The sequence below is a fragment of the Dipodomys ordii genome, unplaced genomic scaffold, assembly GCF_000151885.1.
Source record: "Dipodomys ordii isolate 6190 unplaced genomic scaffold, Dord_2.0 Scaffold135, whole genome shotgun sequence".
Taxonomy (NCBI): domain Eukaryota; kingdom Metazoa; phylum Chordata; class Mammalia; order Rodentia; family Heteromyidae; genus Dipodomys; species Dipodomys ordii.
Window position 1 is genome coordinate 758,791 of NW_012267351.1, and position 12,246 is coordinate 771,036.

At 44.9% G+C, this 12,246-nt stretch overlaps 1 protein-coding gene across 1 annotated transcript in view; it reads right to left on the reverse strand.

Moving 5' to 3' along the window:
* The window catches only part of Sgcd (sarcoglycan, delta (35kDa dystrophin-associated glycoprotein)), a 240,823-nt gene extending 228,892 nt beyond the window's left edge, over positions 1-11,931 (reverse strand). The window contains exons 1-2 of the mRNA XM_013030923.1: positions 11,777-11,931; positions 4,132-4,320 (exon numbers count right to left, since the gene is read on the reverse strand). Coding sequence (XP_012886377.1) covers positions 4,132-4,320 — 189 coding nt within the window. The 5' untranslated portion in view covers positions 11,777-11,931. The remainder of the gene's footprint in view (positions 1-4,131; positions 4,321-11,776) is intronic.
* Positions 11,932-12,246: the final 315 nt, after the last annotated feature.

Consider the following 12,246-nt stretch of genomic DNA (forward strand, 5'->3'; position numbering starts at 1 on the left):
TATCCTCGAAACGCAGATCCCACGGGCACCTGCCTCCCGGGGCTACGGGACAAAGATAAAGCAAGTTCTGGGCAAATGTCTATTCAACAAATCAACACTCGTGTCTTACATGATCACAGACAAGCATGATTTTGATTTTATCGTTCTAGTCAATGCAGACAGATAAGGGAGTCAGGAGACTGATGTCATACATTTACAGGTAATTTGCGGACGTACTATGCACCAAGCACTGATAGTGTAAGTGCTTAACATCCACCAGCCCATGTGACTGGTGGGCAAAAAGGTAATTTGGAATTAAGACACACACAGAACCCCTACTGCATGCCAGGCACAGGGCTGAGACTACGAGCGTCATCATCCTTGCGCTAGAGAAGTTCCCAGGCAGCTGCAGCACCAAAGCTGGGCCACCTCCTGCTCTCCCTCCTCTTAGTCATCCACAAAACGGGAGGAAGGGTCCGAGGGAATGACTCCCCACATTTCTATTTTGTACTCAGGGCCTGGAAGCTGCCCCAGAGCTCTTTTTGCTCAAGGCTCACACTCTACCACTTTGAGCCACAGTGCCACTTCAGGTTCTCTGGTGATTCACTGGAGGTAAGAGTCTCACAGACTTTTGGACCATGGTTTTGAACTGTGATCTTCAGATCTCAGCCTCCTGAATAGCTAGGATTACAGGTGTGAGCCACACATGCCTATTGTTTTACAGTTGTCATGCACTTTGACCAGCAGAGGACACAGCAATGCTAGCTTTCTCATGCAGCACAGATTTGAGAAACTAAGGTAGGTTGCTGTTCAAAATATAAGCAAAGCACACATATTCTCTCTTCCATGGAGGGGAATGAGCCATTTTCATTTCCCATTAACCACTAAAAAAGCTCAAAGTGGAGCTGTGGCTCAAGAGGTAGAGCGCTAGCTTTGAGCACAACACATCAGGGGCAGTGCCCAGGCCCCGAGCTCAAGCCTCAGGACTGGTGCCTTTCTGCCAAGTCTTATGATTTACCTCTGAAACAAGGAATACTTCCTAATGCTTGTCCATCCACACAGCTAGTTTGGATGGGCTCTAATAGCCTGTGGTCTTGGGGAAGGTGGCACTGAATTCAAGTGTGATCACAAAGTCAAATTCCAAATATTTAATGCTGGGTGTATTTCCAAGTCCCCCCAAAACATCTTCAGACATTTCCTCTCTAGGCTCACTAGATTAGAGGGCATCAGCTAGAATACACACACACACACAGACACAGACACACAGACAGACACAGACACACACACACACACACACACACACACACTTTTAAAACCCGCAATACAGGGAAGTGGCGGTACATGAACTACGATGTAGTGAGGGATGACCGTATACACTCTTCTAGATCCCCGCTCTCTACATAGTCCAAGTTTCCAGCATCAGCGTAAAACGCTGACCTGCTGCCGCCATGATTTCCTCCACCTTCCCAGCTCAGGGTCTCCAGCAGAACACGGGTTTAAACCCTCAGGCTTTTTTATTTCCTTGCAAAGATCTTCATGGTAAGTTAGTATTTGCGAAGTAGGAATATAATTCTGAGAGAATATGTCTTGTGCTGTGATGGATGGGAAAATATGCTTTTAACTTGCAGGGCAAGACCAATTTCCTCAAGCTGCAGTTTTAGTGGTGCGAAGGTGTTGGTGTGCTAAAGCACCAATTATGGCTAATCAGGATGGGATTCTCACCCCCGTTTAGTACTCAGTTTGGTAAAGTCTGACTCCCCACTTGGGCAATCAGTTTACTACATGATGGGGAATAGTTGATTTCATACAGGTTATTATCTTAATACCACACTGTTCACTCAAGCTCACACATGTACACAGTGAAGGGGCATTCCAAATATGTATGTTCTTCTCACTTTTCCTTTTTTTGTTCTGGCACCCAGACTTGAACAGGGCCTGGGAGCTATCCCTTAGCTTTTCACTCAAGGCTAGTGCTCTACTACTTTATCCACACCTCCACTTCCAGCCTTCTGCTGGCTAGCTGGAAATAAGAATCTCAGATACTTTCCTGCCTGAGCTGGCTTTTGAACCATGATCCTCAGGTCTCAGAACCCTGAGCAGCTAGGATTACAGGTGTGAACCACCAGCGTTCTGCTTCTAACATGTAAGTTTTGAAAGTTCTAACTAAGAACATCACAGAACAGGCCGGTTCCTCTCTGGTCATGGTGTGCCCTGTGACTTGGGAGGAAGGATCTTTAGCCCACACTTTGCTCCACCCCGTTGCGTCCTCACCAGCAAGTTTTCTTGACTGACAATCCGATCACGCCTCTCTTCCCTTACCAAATACTTACTTCTAACTATAAAGGTTGTCCAAGTTCAGAACTGGTCTAATTGAGTCTAAATCAGAAAGAGACGCTCATGTGCTCCAACCCTGTTGACTGACTGTTTGCCTTGGCCTTCCCATGGCTCTGTGGAAGCTGACGGACACCATTTTCCAGAGTTGATGCTCCAATGCAGAAGCTTCTCTCTGTACGTGTGTGTGTATGTGTGTGTGTGTCTGTGTGTGGTGTATGTGTGTGTGTGTACATTTTAAATCATTCCTCTTTTTACCCCCAAGACAGAACTCTGTAGCATTAGGTGACTTTTGATGACATCGCTTCCTAGCTTTAATGCAAGTATTACAACGTGAGCCACTCCCATGCCCGAAGCACTATTTCTAACTTCGGTTTAGAGACTTCATTGAACTCAGGCATCAGGACACCCTACTCTGAGAGAGAGGCCATCATCACACACGTACAAAACATGCAGCTCCCTTTTTCTCTTAAAAGTTCAGCACAGCTGGGAAATACATGCGAGGCTTCCGGCCTGCAGGGGTCACAGGAGCGGCATAAACAAAAGCTACAGGAGCACGGAAGAGGGCCTTCTCCCCAAAGATGGAGAAAGGGAGTCACAGGACTTACTGTTCAAGCAAAGGTGACAAAATAGGACCAGCCACAGCTCAACAGCAGAAAAACAAACCTTATACAACTATGCACGATCCTACCAGGGATTTGTACACAAACTCTCATGTTTCATTCTGTTAGGGCCCTATTTCTTTATATACATAGGAGTTTTTATTGGCCATCTAAATATAAACTTTGGACAACAGGACAAGAAATGACTCTTCGGGGCAGCGGATTCTGCCCACTATCTCTTCATTAGTAAAGTTGTATTACTTAGCTCGACTGAAATCACTAAGGAAAGAACCTCAGGGGAAAAATACCTCTAGTTGTATTGCTAGGGTTTTTAATATGAACTCCAACAAGGACATGTCCAGTCGGGACAGCAAGCATTTTTTTTCCTTCCAAAAATGTATCTACACAAATCCCCACAAAATGAAACACAGCTAGATTTTGGTCATTTCCATTTCACCTATGCAGTAGCAAGAAACATTTTCCTCCCTAAAGTCAGAGAATCACAGCAATGGACAGGCAGGCGTACTAGACAGCTGAAATTCTGAGAACATGCTCACAGCCTAAGTTCACTCAGGTTGGTCAGCTCTGGCATCGTGAAACCTTTTATACTTGCTACAAAAACTGGTAAAAAAATTTTAACTTAATTTATTCCATTTCTTTATGTATCCTTTATTCAAATGACTGGAAATGACAAGACACCAAAAAACACATTATCTAAAGAAAGGAAATCATTCAAAACAGCTCAAATGACAAAGTGCCTCTGAGTTGGGTCTTCAGCCTCAAAAACAGTGAGATTAACCAGAGGAGGGTGGCTCATGCCTGTAATCTAGCTACTCCTGAGGCTGAGATCTGAAGCCCACAGTTCAAAGCCAGCCTGGGCAGGGAAGTCTGTGAGACTCTTATCTCCAAGTAATGATAAGAAAATGGGAAGTGGTTCAAAGTGGTAGAGCGTTAGCCTTGAGCTGAAGAGCTCAGGGACAGTGCCCAGGCCGAGTTCAAGCCCCGAGACCAACTGACCAAAAACAACCAACCAACCAACCAAAGACCCATTCAGGAACTTGATCAGCTGGACAGAAATCCTTTGGGATCCGAACACCTCACAGCTTGTGGAACCCCACTATTGGGCCTTATCAACATTCCTTCACGGTCTGGTCTTGCCTTGCGCTTGCCCTTCCCTCCAGCAGGAAGGAAACACGGCGGCGGTGCTGGTGTTACTTACAATTGTGAAGTTCATGACTTTGAGAATCCAGATGGTCATGGCCAAGTTCACCAGGATTAAAATCATGAGGAGCAGGACAAAGAAGTACAGGCATCTTTTCCGCCAGCCGTAAATCCCCACTTTGTACACCTGCGGCCCCTCGGCACTGGCCATAGCACTCCGGTGGTGTGGGTACTGTTCCTGAGGCATCTGGAAGGAACGAGTGGAGAGGGAAGCCCATGAAACTGCTGGGAAACAAAGGATGAAGAGAGAGAGAGGGAAAAAAGCAATGCAAAAACTCGAGTGCTAAAGAGAGGGGGCTGCCTGCCACCTCAAGTTCTCACCTTGCTGGCTGCTGTAAAACTCTGTTATGGGGGGTCACCAGGGACCCCTCCCAAGTCTGCCCTAGCTCTTCACTTGATAGGTTGGGACATCCACACCTCCAGGAAGAAAAGGGACTCCCCCCAAACCAGGAAGCCATTTTTTCAATGTTTTGGGGAATGGGGCGTGCACTTAAGAGGTCTATCGAAGGCCTCGAGGTTAGATTGGGGGGAGGAGTAACCCTTAAACAACATCGATGAAAGGCGGTGTTAAGTAGCGAAGCTCTTCTCTAGTAGTAAACAAGGAGTGAAACTTGCACAACTCTGCCCTGCAATAGATGAGGGGATCCCCCCAAAATGTGAGACCTACACACAGTGGGATTTTACACAGCCATTAGGAAGAATAAGATCGTGTCACTCGCAGGGAAACAAATGGATGAAACGAGAACAAACCATGTTAAGTGAGGCAAGCCAAGTTCAGAGAGACAAACGAAGCTTGTTCTCTGCGATGCACAAACCGGATCTAACATGCAGTGCGGTAAGATAAATTATGCAGGATTCTAGACCCTCACACATGCTGAGACCAAAAGAGGATTTTCTTGGGAGAGAATGACCAAGGCCGAAATCCCTATGTGCTTCTTTATAGTTATATAAAATGGTATATTTAGAGATATATCTTGAGTTCCAAGATATGGAAACCAGAGATTTTTTTTTAGTTCTAATTTTTGATGATTCTTCTTCTTTATGTATGGTTTATTCACATGTGCATCTTTGGGAAGGGAGGAGAGACCACAGAACTCCAGGGAAAAAGTGCAGCAGCAAAGTTCTTCGGACACTGATGAAACTCATGGGTGGAGATGGGAGGGAAAAACTGGGAGGAAAGGGAAGACACTGTAGGAAAGAAAATGTACTTATTACCTAATCCCCTGTACGTCACTTCTCTAACATCAATGAAGTTTTAAATTTTAAAAAGAAATGAAGAAACAATTACGCCAGAGCTAAAAAGGCTTAAATCCAAAAGTATCACCACAGCTCCTTCAGTTTCAGTCTGCTTAGAAACCCTCCCAGCTGACACAATCTGGATCCTATGCACCAAATGCAATTAGGTTTGTCCCAGAAATTCAAGGTGGAAAAAAAAAAGATCTATCCATTGTTTGACTATCAACTAGACTTTCAATCAATTAACAGGGCAGTGTCATAATCGAACCAGCCAGGTTCCAGTGTCAGTAGTTGTTTGATAGAAGAGATGAGCAGCTTCCTAAAGATCTAGTTTTGAGAGACTGAAACCCACGATCTCTGGCCTTCAAGGGTTCCTATCCAGAGTCACATGTGACGTTACAGAATCAAGGGCAAAGTTTATGACTTGGACTTGTTACAAGTTTTGAGGTCCAGTAAGAAAAATAAGTAAATCAGCAAAAAGTGCTAGGGGGTGGCTCAAGTGGTAGAGAATCTGCCTGGCAAATGTCAGGACCTGAGTTTGAGCCCTACCACTCGGTCTTGTCCAAGAGAAACTTGGTTGATATAAATTAGAGAGAAGTGGCATTGCTTTGGTGATACACAGATTAAAATTTCCAGTAAATGGAAAAGTAAACATCATGATTGGTGGCACACACAGAGCAGGCATAAGTTTCCTTCTGGGCTCACTACACTTGCCAGAGTTCACTGGGGAATTAACCATTTTTGGATTAACTTGACACAGAGAGAACCTCCCATTTAGCCAAGTTAATTGTGTGGTTTCTGGCTGAACACTATTTACTTTCAAGGGCTCTATCTATTCAGCCATCCATACAAGTCATCAGTTTTGGATTACAAAGGTCTGGCAAGATTTAGGAAATCGTAACAAGTCATCACTTTTCTTCTTGATTCAAGTAACTAGCATCATTATTTTTTTTTCTTCTGTAAAATTCATCCAGAAGACTAAATTCCTGTTTTGTAGACTAGGAATGGAATTTTCTTTTCTAACAGACTTTCTGGAATTAAGATATTTGCATTTTCTGATTTGGTTTTCTAAAGATTGTAATCTATAAACACTGAGTAACTTTTACTGAAAATCAGACAAGGACATGTAACAAAAAATCACATGAATTTCAGAAAATCTTGTCATACTTTAAACTCCTTCCATTTAGAAACCATTTTACAAACATTAAAAAAAGAATCTGTCAGAGATGGCCACTATTCAGAGAGGCTACATGTAATATACATGTTCTAAGCACGAACACATTTACATTTCCATGTTTACATAGATGAGTATATTTTACAATCCTGGCCTATTTCCTATAGCTAAGGGTCAATCTCATTAAAGTATACAGGAAGTGAATTTTTCAACAAGTAGGCTAGTCAGGAAGTGCATTTTTCAACAGCAAGCCTAGGCAGAAGTGAATTTTTTTTTAACATGTTGGCTATTTAAATTTGTATGTCAACTGACTCTTAAACATGCATGTCAACCGATTCCTAAAAATGAACCCCGATGTTTCTAATCATTTACTGCGATCTACGACTGTTTAATCTAACCCCCAGTTCAAATCCCAGGATTGGCACCCACAATAAAGCAAAGTATGCATAAATGATGACAGACACTTGCGAGACCAGTACAATGTGGCAAATAGACTAAATGTTTTGGTTTTGTGGGGAGCAGTAGGATTTAATGCAGGGCCTGGCACTTGCTAGGCAGCGGCTTTGCCACTTGAGCCACACCTCCAGTCCTTATTGTCAAGGTAACGTACTGGGCTGCCATGGACTCAGATCCACTTCCTTGTGTTGCTGAAGATGACTGGCAGGTGTTACTGCTCCCAGCCACTGGTAGAGATGGAGTCTTCCAAACTCCTTCTTTCAGCTGGGCTTGAACTACAATCTCCCTGCCTCCACCACCCAGGCTTGTCTTAGACTGTCATCCTCCTTCTCCTTCTCAGCCTGCCAAGTAGCTGGAATTACAGGTATATGCTACCATGCCTGGCTTATTTGTTAAGATAGGATCTTGCTAACTTTTGCTCCAGCTAGCCTCAAACCATGATTCCTATTTCTACCTCCTAAGTAGCTGGGGAAACAAGCATGAGCCACCTTACTTGACCCTGTTCTCTCAATTCTTGTGTTAAAATAAACTTAGACTTACGTGAATAATTGGCCAGAAGAGTACATCACTATTAATTAAAACCACAGGTTTGAAAATTATTTTAGCTAGAGTTTTTCCACATGGATATAAACTTTAAGTCAAATTATTGAATAATTGAATGATGACTCTAATTCAGTCAGGGTATGTGTTGCTTTAAATCTAGACAGGGAATACACCATCTTTGATAGCTCCCTGAAACTCATAAACTTTTACAGTAGCATTTAAAAAAAAAGAAAAACTGTTACAGAAAAATCAGAAGCTGCCTTCAGTAGTGATTCAACAGTTCCATAAAATTGGCATCGATTCAGTAGATCTTGCTTGACCATTATCTGGCCACTCTGTTCTGCTATTTACATGGGCTGCGAAAGAAATCTGCGATCTAAAAGAAAATGGCTCACCTTATTTGGGGTCATTTTGTAATTTGCGTACAGTTTCCAGCAGCAAGCATGATTGCCACACTGAAAAGCAGAGGCTGTGAGTTCAGAACACTAATGTCACAGGAGAGAAAAGAAGAAGAAAAAGGAAGGAAGGAAAAAAGAAAAAGCAAGAAAGCCATGTCCAGCCCCATAACCTCAATCAGAGTTAGCTGAACACAATCTATTGAATGACGCAGAAGAAGGGAGCCCAGCCTGATGCCGATTTACTCAGCTCCTCACTCCATTCTGTAGTGGACCTCTTCAACCTCACGAATGACGGCCCCGCAGCAGCAGTAGTATTGCCAAGGTGTGTACAGGAATCTGATTCTATCAGATTTTCCCTGGGAGGAAACGTGGTCTGCCCAAGCAGAGAGAACCTAATCCCTGGTGGTCCAGGGCTTTTTATCAGAGAGCTTAGCTTGTTTTAAGAGGAGCCGGGCTTCGTGGGTTGACAAAGAAGAATAAGAGCCATGGCATCCCAGCCAACTGCACTCCGCTGAACTCCATTACTCCAGCCACCAGCAATCTCACAGGCTTCATTCGCAGAGTGAACCGTGGTGACACACGGTCCTCCCGGAGTCCTGCGGGCCTGCCCGCCAGGTGGTGGAGGGAAGGGGATACCCCCTACTCTGGCTTACATGGCTGCCTTTACAGGAAGCAGGGCATACTAGTTGACAATGGGAATTGGGAACAATGATAAGACCATCACCTTTCTGTGCTGCAGCAAAGGTGAAATCACAGGAGCTGTGAAGGAATTCAGGCCATACAAGACACGAGCCTGGACAATTCAGCTCAATCCTATCCACATATCTATATATCTACCTTGATTTATCTACATATATACCCACCTTTATCTATATGTCTGTGTTTTACCTTTATTTATACCTAACTACATCCATCCATCTTTCATCTATGTATCTATCTACCTATATATCATCTATGTATGCATGTATGTATCTATCTGTATGTATGCATCTATATGTTTGCATCTATCTATCTATCTATCTGTCTGTCTGTCTGTCTGTCTGTCTGTCTGTTTCTCTGCCAAACCCTAGGACAACCAACAATGTGGATTTTAAAAATTTAACAGAAGGGCTGGGAAGGTGGTAGAGTGCTTGTCTTGCATGCCTGAGGCCCTGGGTTCGAATCCTCAGCACCACATAAGCAAAAAGAAAAAAGCCAGAAGTGGTGCTGTGGCTCAAGTGGTAGAGCGCTAGCCTTGAGCTGAAGAGCTGAGGGACAGCGCCCAGGCCCAGAGTTTAGGCCCCACGACCAGACCCAAAAAATAAAAAATAAAAAAAAATAAACATTTAACAGAAAAATAAAGTCATCTTGTCATCAGAATCAAGCATACATATAGCACCGTTTCTCCATCAAAAGATTTTGTTGTCTGTCATGGGGCTTGAACTCTGGGCTTGGCCACTGACCCTCAGCTCTTCAGCTCAAGGGGAGCCCTCTACCACTTGAGCCACAGCGCCACTTCCGGTTTTCTGGTGGTTAATTGGAGATAGGAGTCTCACAGACTTTCTTTCCCCCAGCTGGCTTTGAACTGTGATCCTGAGATCTCAGCCTCCTGAGTAGCTAGGATTACAGGCACAAGCCACCAGCGCCTGGCTCATCAAAAGTTTTATCTCAAGAGTGATGACAGATAGACAGGGCCTGAAGCCAAGCTGCTGTGTGAGGAATGCCCTCCCTCCTCTCCATGGGACCCCTTTTCTACACTCCAGGGGCCTCTCATGTCCATGGGACAAATAAGGGTTAAAAAGAAAGCCTTCAGAGCTGCTCCCTCCCGCTTAGGAAATCTGAGCCCTCAGCGGCTATGCTATTCTTACAAAATGTGCTTTCTGATTAGTTCCAGAAGGCAAGGCCTGGCAGTTTGTCCCTGAGGTCTCCCACTGTTAGGAGGGGCACCATCCGCTGCCCCTTCAGCCCCGCCCTGGTGGGCTTTTCCTGTCTCTAACCCCAGGTCTCACACCCAGCCTGTCCCCCACGAAGGTCTCCTCCCTGTCCAGTCATGGCCAGTCCTCTGTCCTTTCTGCCTCCGCCTCTGCCCCACATTCCTCCTCCTCTTCCCTCTTCTACTTCTTCTCCATTTCTCCTTGTACATGGGAGTCTGCTCTGCTTTACTTCGCCAAGTTAACTCCAGAGTTTACTTGCAAGTTTTTGGCACTGTTCTTCCCGATCTTGAAACCTGGGGTTGCTATTTTATGCCTCTCCCTGAGTGCTTGACACGCACTAAATTTAGAGCCTGTGATATTTGAGCTCCCCGAAGCCTCCCATCGCACGGCTGTGGGCTGGGCTTGTGTCAGCTGGGAATCTGCGGTGGCATTCGGGACAAACAGCCTGTCCGGACTGCTAACTGCAGTTCCCCCAACCCTTCCTATCCCACCGGGCGACAAGGCTAATAAAGAACACATTCCTGAGCTCACCCTAGATTAAGGAACCCCGAAGACCCTCCTGCAGGTACAAAGCTGCAGAACATAAAACCAAATGGCCAGCTGACCATCGGGACCCTCTGCCCACTCGTGCCCCACCCACTCTACGTCATGTGGGTAGGAGTCTCTCCTGAACTTCACAAGCTCCCAGGAACTCAGGATTTCAGAAAGGGAACTTGCAGTCACAAGTGTTTTCATGAGAACCAGCCAGTAGGGTCTAGTTGCTCTTAGCTATCCACGCTTTCATTCCTCTCTCTGACAGGCTGTTGGCCAAGCCCCTTTTAAAAAACACCCCCTTTTCTACTAGCCATTCAGCTGCTCATAAATTCCAGTAATGGAATTTATCTGAGCTGAACCAGCCCCCAAAATGTAATGCTATTGCATTACATGTCTATTAAAAACCAAACAGAATAAAAAGATAATGCAGTCTTCCTATAAGGAAAAAAAAAAAGAAAAACAGAAACAAACCTACGTTGTAATATTACCGACCCCCCCCCCACAAAAATGAGTACGAGAGAACCCAAGCTGAACCATAACAAGAAAGGGGGAAAAAACTTGTGGCAAATTAGTTAATATCTGTTTTTCCTTCTGCAAGCACTATTTCCAGGTAGGTATAAAATAAAACCAACCGATCAATACAATAACGTCTAAGCCATTACATCTCCACCTTTAACAATAACTTTGGAAAAACAAACTAGTGTTTCCTGTTGCAGTTTTCTTTTCTTTTTTAAAATAGAAAAGCTTTTTTGTTGTTGTTTTTAAAGTGAAAACTATAGGCAGACTCCTTCCACTGAGAATCACTAACAGCAATGACACAAACACAATTACAACCCAGCATATATTTCAAGCCATATTACCACCGCCAGTCAAATCTCATATAATGAAAGTCAAAATCCTGCAGGAAAGTAAAGCTTGCCAGGAACTCCTACACACAGACTCTAACTCAGATTCCCTCTGTTGCTCTGTTTCTCTCTCTCTCTCTCCTCCTTCTCCTCCTCTTCCTCCATGGCAAGTATTTTCCAAAATAGAAATTTCAAAGTCTGGTTCCCTCCAAAAAAACAAGAGCCATTTTCTTTTCCAAATGCCCATCTTCCAGCTCCCCGTGAAGGAAAGCGTAAAGACAATTTCATTTCAGATTATCTTCCCTGCCCGGAAGAAAGGAAAAGTTACAGATGGGGCTGGGGGGGGGGAGGGAGGCTGGTGATCAAGGAAATATTTCCCAGACTTTGCTTTATAGATCAGTGTTAGCAACTCCGTGTTAACTTTCCCCAGTACCTTTTGCCCCGTTGAAAAAAAAAGTCAAATCAAATCACATCGCACAAAGAAGTGGAGAGTCTGGAAGTTTACAAACTGCCTAGGTAGGTGGGGAGTGGGGGGGGGTCTTACCTTTCCTGTCCGTTTCTCCGCTGGAAATCGCCCCCAAGTCCTGCAGTTCCCTAGGCGGTCGTGAAGCAGGCCGCCCTGCGTGTGAGCGGGCCCTGCGTGTGTCGGGAGCTGCCCTAGTCAGATTTTCCAACTGCAGCTCTATCGCCAAGTCCCTGCCCAGGCCTGGGGAATTTCCTGATCGGCATTCCTTCTTTTTTCTGCCTGCCTTGAAACTGTACTCGGTCTGCAGTTCAACCCTGCTCTGTCAGGCCAGCGGCTCACAGCTACTGGGCTGTCTCCAGCTAGCAATGAGAAACACGTGTGGTGCGTGAAATCCAGGAAACTCCTTCTAGAACTTTCTGCTCCGAGGTTCCCAGATGGTGGAGATAAAGTCCCCTCCCCACTCATTTTAAAGATGTGCCTTTCACTTGAGTCCCCCCAGCTGATTCCTGTTGAGCCCCCTCTAGATTGCATTTCCAGGCTTGATCAGA